This window comes from Cyprinodon variegatus, unplaced genomic scaffold (genome assembly GCF_000732505.1).
Source record: "Cyprinodon variegatus isolate N-32 unplaced genomic scaffold, C_variegatus-1.0 Scaffold1067, whole genome shotgun sequence".
Classification (NCBI taxonomy): domain Eukaryota; kingdom Metazoa; phylum Chordata; class Actinopteri; order Cyprinodontiformes; family Cyprinodontidae; genus Cyprinodon; species Cyprinodon variegatus.
Genome location: NW_015151520.1, coordinates 221,045 through 223,206, shown reverse-complemented (window position 1 = coordinate 223,206; position 2,162 = coordinate 221,045). Strand labels below are relative to the sequence as shown.

Genomic DNA, 2,162 nt, shown 5'->3' with positions numbered 1-2,162 from the left:
GTCTACTGATGGTGGTCAGAAGCGGGGCTGCCGTACACTGATGCCACCGGGCCCTCTGACCACCATCAGTAGACAATGCAGGTGAAGTGTCTTGCCCAAGGACACAACGACACTGAAAGTCGGAGTCGGGGCTTGAACCATCAACCCTTCGATTTCAGGGAAAACTCCTACATCCAACGCCACTGTTGCCCCAAAAAATAAAAGCAATATGATGAATATAACAAGAAGCCAACAGATTGATCCTGCTGTATGTGAAATGATGGAGAGGATATTTTATTTAGCATCGCTGGCTGATGGCGTCAGATTAAAGCACCTTTGAGAGATTAGCTGTCAGATGTGAAGCCAGGATGAACCAGAGGTGGAGCAAATAAAGTAGCTGCTGATCCAGTTAAAACACCGTTAGGAAGGGACTAGAACCGGGAGACATAACTAACCCTGACTAGATGATCTCAGTGCCGCATAAGGAGGGTATGACATGCATGAAGGTGTGTAACCAGAACCTTTAACTGTTATTTGGGAGCAGAGGCAATGGAGGGAAACCAGTAGAGACAGGAATCCTTAAAGGAATTATCCTAAAGCTTAGCATTAAAAACCTTTTCACTTTTTACCCACCGAGCAAAAATTGGTTGAAAAGACGACATGATTTATCTCCAAACTTTGTCTACATTTGGTTGGAAAGTGAAAAGCTATAATATTCAGTTCATTGAAAAGACTTTTAAATCTGGGTTTTCAGTGCTTTTTATGAAACTAAAGCAGGAAAAAATCAGACTGACCAAACACAGCCCAATTTTTCAAAAACTGTTTCTGGACTATGACAGACCGCCCAGTTTTAGCCTAAAAACCAAGGTCAGAATAACGTCTGGTGTTTGGAGGTTTGCTTCATGTCATTGTCCATCTGAAAGAACATCTGTACCTGAGCTTTAGCAGCCAGAGGTCGGCCATCGATGATCCCATCCCTGCAGTGATTAGTTGTTTCCATGTGGACATAATTCACCCCCTCTGGAGCAAACACTGATAGACAGATATAACCTTAACCCTTTATGGGCACTCAGTGAAATACTTAGAAAATTAACATTTTAAGCCAAGAATGTTATTGGAGGACAGAAGCTTATTACTTTGTAACATTTAATAAATAGGCATAATAAGATGGCAAAAATCAAGGTCAATTAATAACAAGAAACAGCCACTTTCCCTAATATATAAAAAAATAAAATTTCTTCAATAAGAAATTCATAAGAAACACTCAGAGAGAAAGAATCACATTTTTATTTAATTTAAACTTAGATCATTAATAGAGGGACTTACAGTTTTTACTCTTTCAACTGAGCTGATTCACTTTTTAACAGAACTTTTTTACCTTTTTTACTGATTAACTTTTTTCATAACTTGTTGAACTTTTCAACTTAATTTACAGTAGTTCATATATCATTTAATTGGTCAATGCCAAAGGATTTGTACTGCCATGTTTTGGCTGAACAGCTGAATATATAGATCTTCTGCTTCTAGACCTCACAGACAGATGGGGGGGTTACAAAAACGGTTACATGTAACAGTTTAATCAAAAATAATAGAATCTCAGAATATCTATTGTGTGTCATGGATTTGTTCAAGCTTCTGACTCACATGCAGGAAAACTATCAGGAGGAAGCAGAGTCAGATCAACTCTGTTTACTGAGAACAGTCAGTAGTCAACAGAGAATCTGGAAACAGCAAAAAGGAGGAACCTCAAGCTCTGAAACAAAGACACTGGTTAGTTATTTAAGGTCCAGAGAATGGAGAAGGGAAAGGAAAAGGGGCTGAATGGTGAGTGATGGTCATCCAGGGAGGAAGGTGAATGGAGTTGTTACAAAAGATTGAAAGCTTGATGGTAAAATCCAGAAGGTATATCTTTTTAATTTTCATCAGAACTCAGGCTGCAGCATTTTGGACAACAGTTTGTGGACTTCCTGAGAGTATCAGTAGTGATTAACACTCAAGCGCTGAAGATCTGGCTGACCGCTCCTCTTATACTAGAGAAGATGAGGCTGATTACACCAGCCTAATGGCTCCACCTAGAGGAAAAAGCAGACTCCAGCATCCAACAAATGACATAAATGACAGGTCCTGATCAAAAAAAGATTTTTTACTTTATTATCTGAAATCAGTTTAATCCCATCCAAATG

General features: G+C 39.1%; 1 protein-coding gene across 1 annotated transcript in view; it reads right to left on the bottom strand.

Moving 5' to 3' along the window:
• LOC107101232 (breast carcinoma-amplified sequence 3-like) overlaps window positions 1–942 on the bottom strand; it is a 31,723-nt gene extending 30,781 nt beyond the window's left edge. Inside the window, exon 1 of the mRNA XM_015400062.1 lies at window positions 914–942. Coding sequence (XP_015255548.1) covers window positions 914–942 — 29 coding nt within the window. The remainder of the gene's footprint in view (window positions 1–913) is intronic.
• Between the last annotated feature and the right edge of the window lie 1,220 nt (window positions 943–2,162).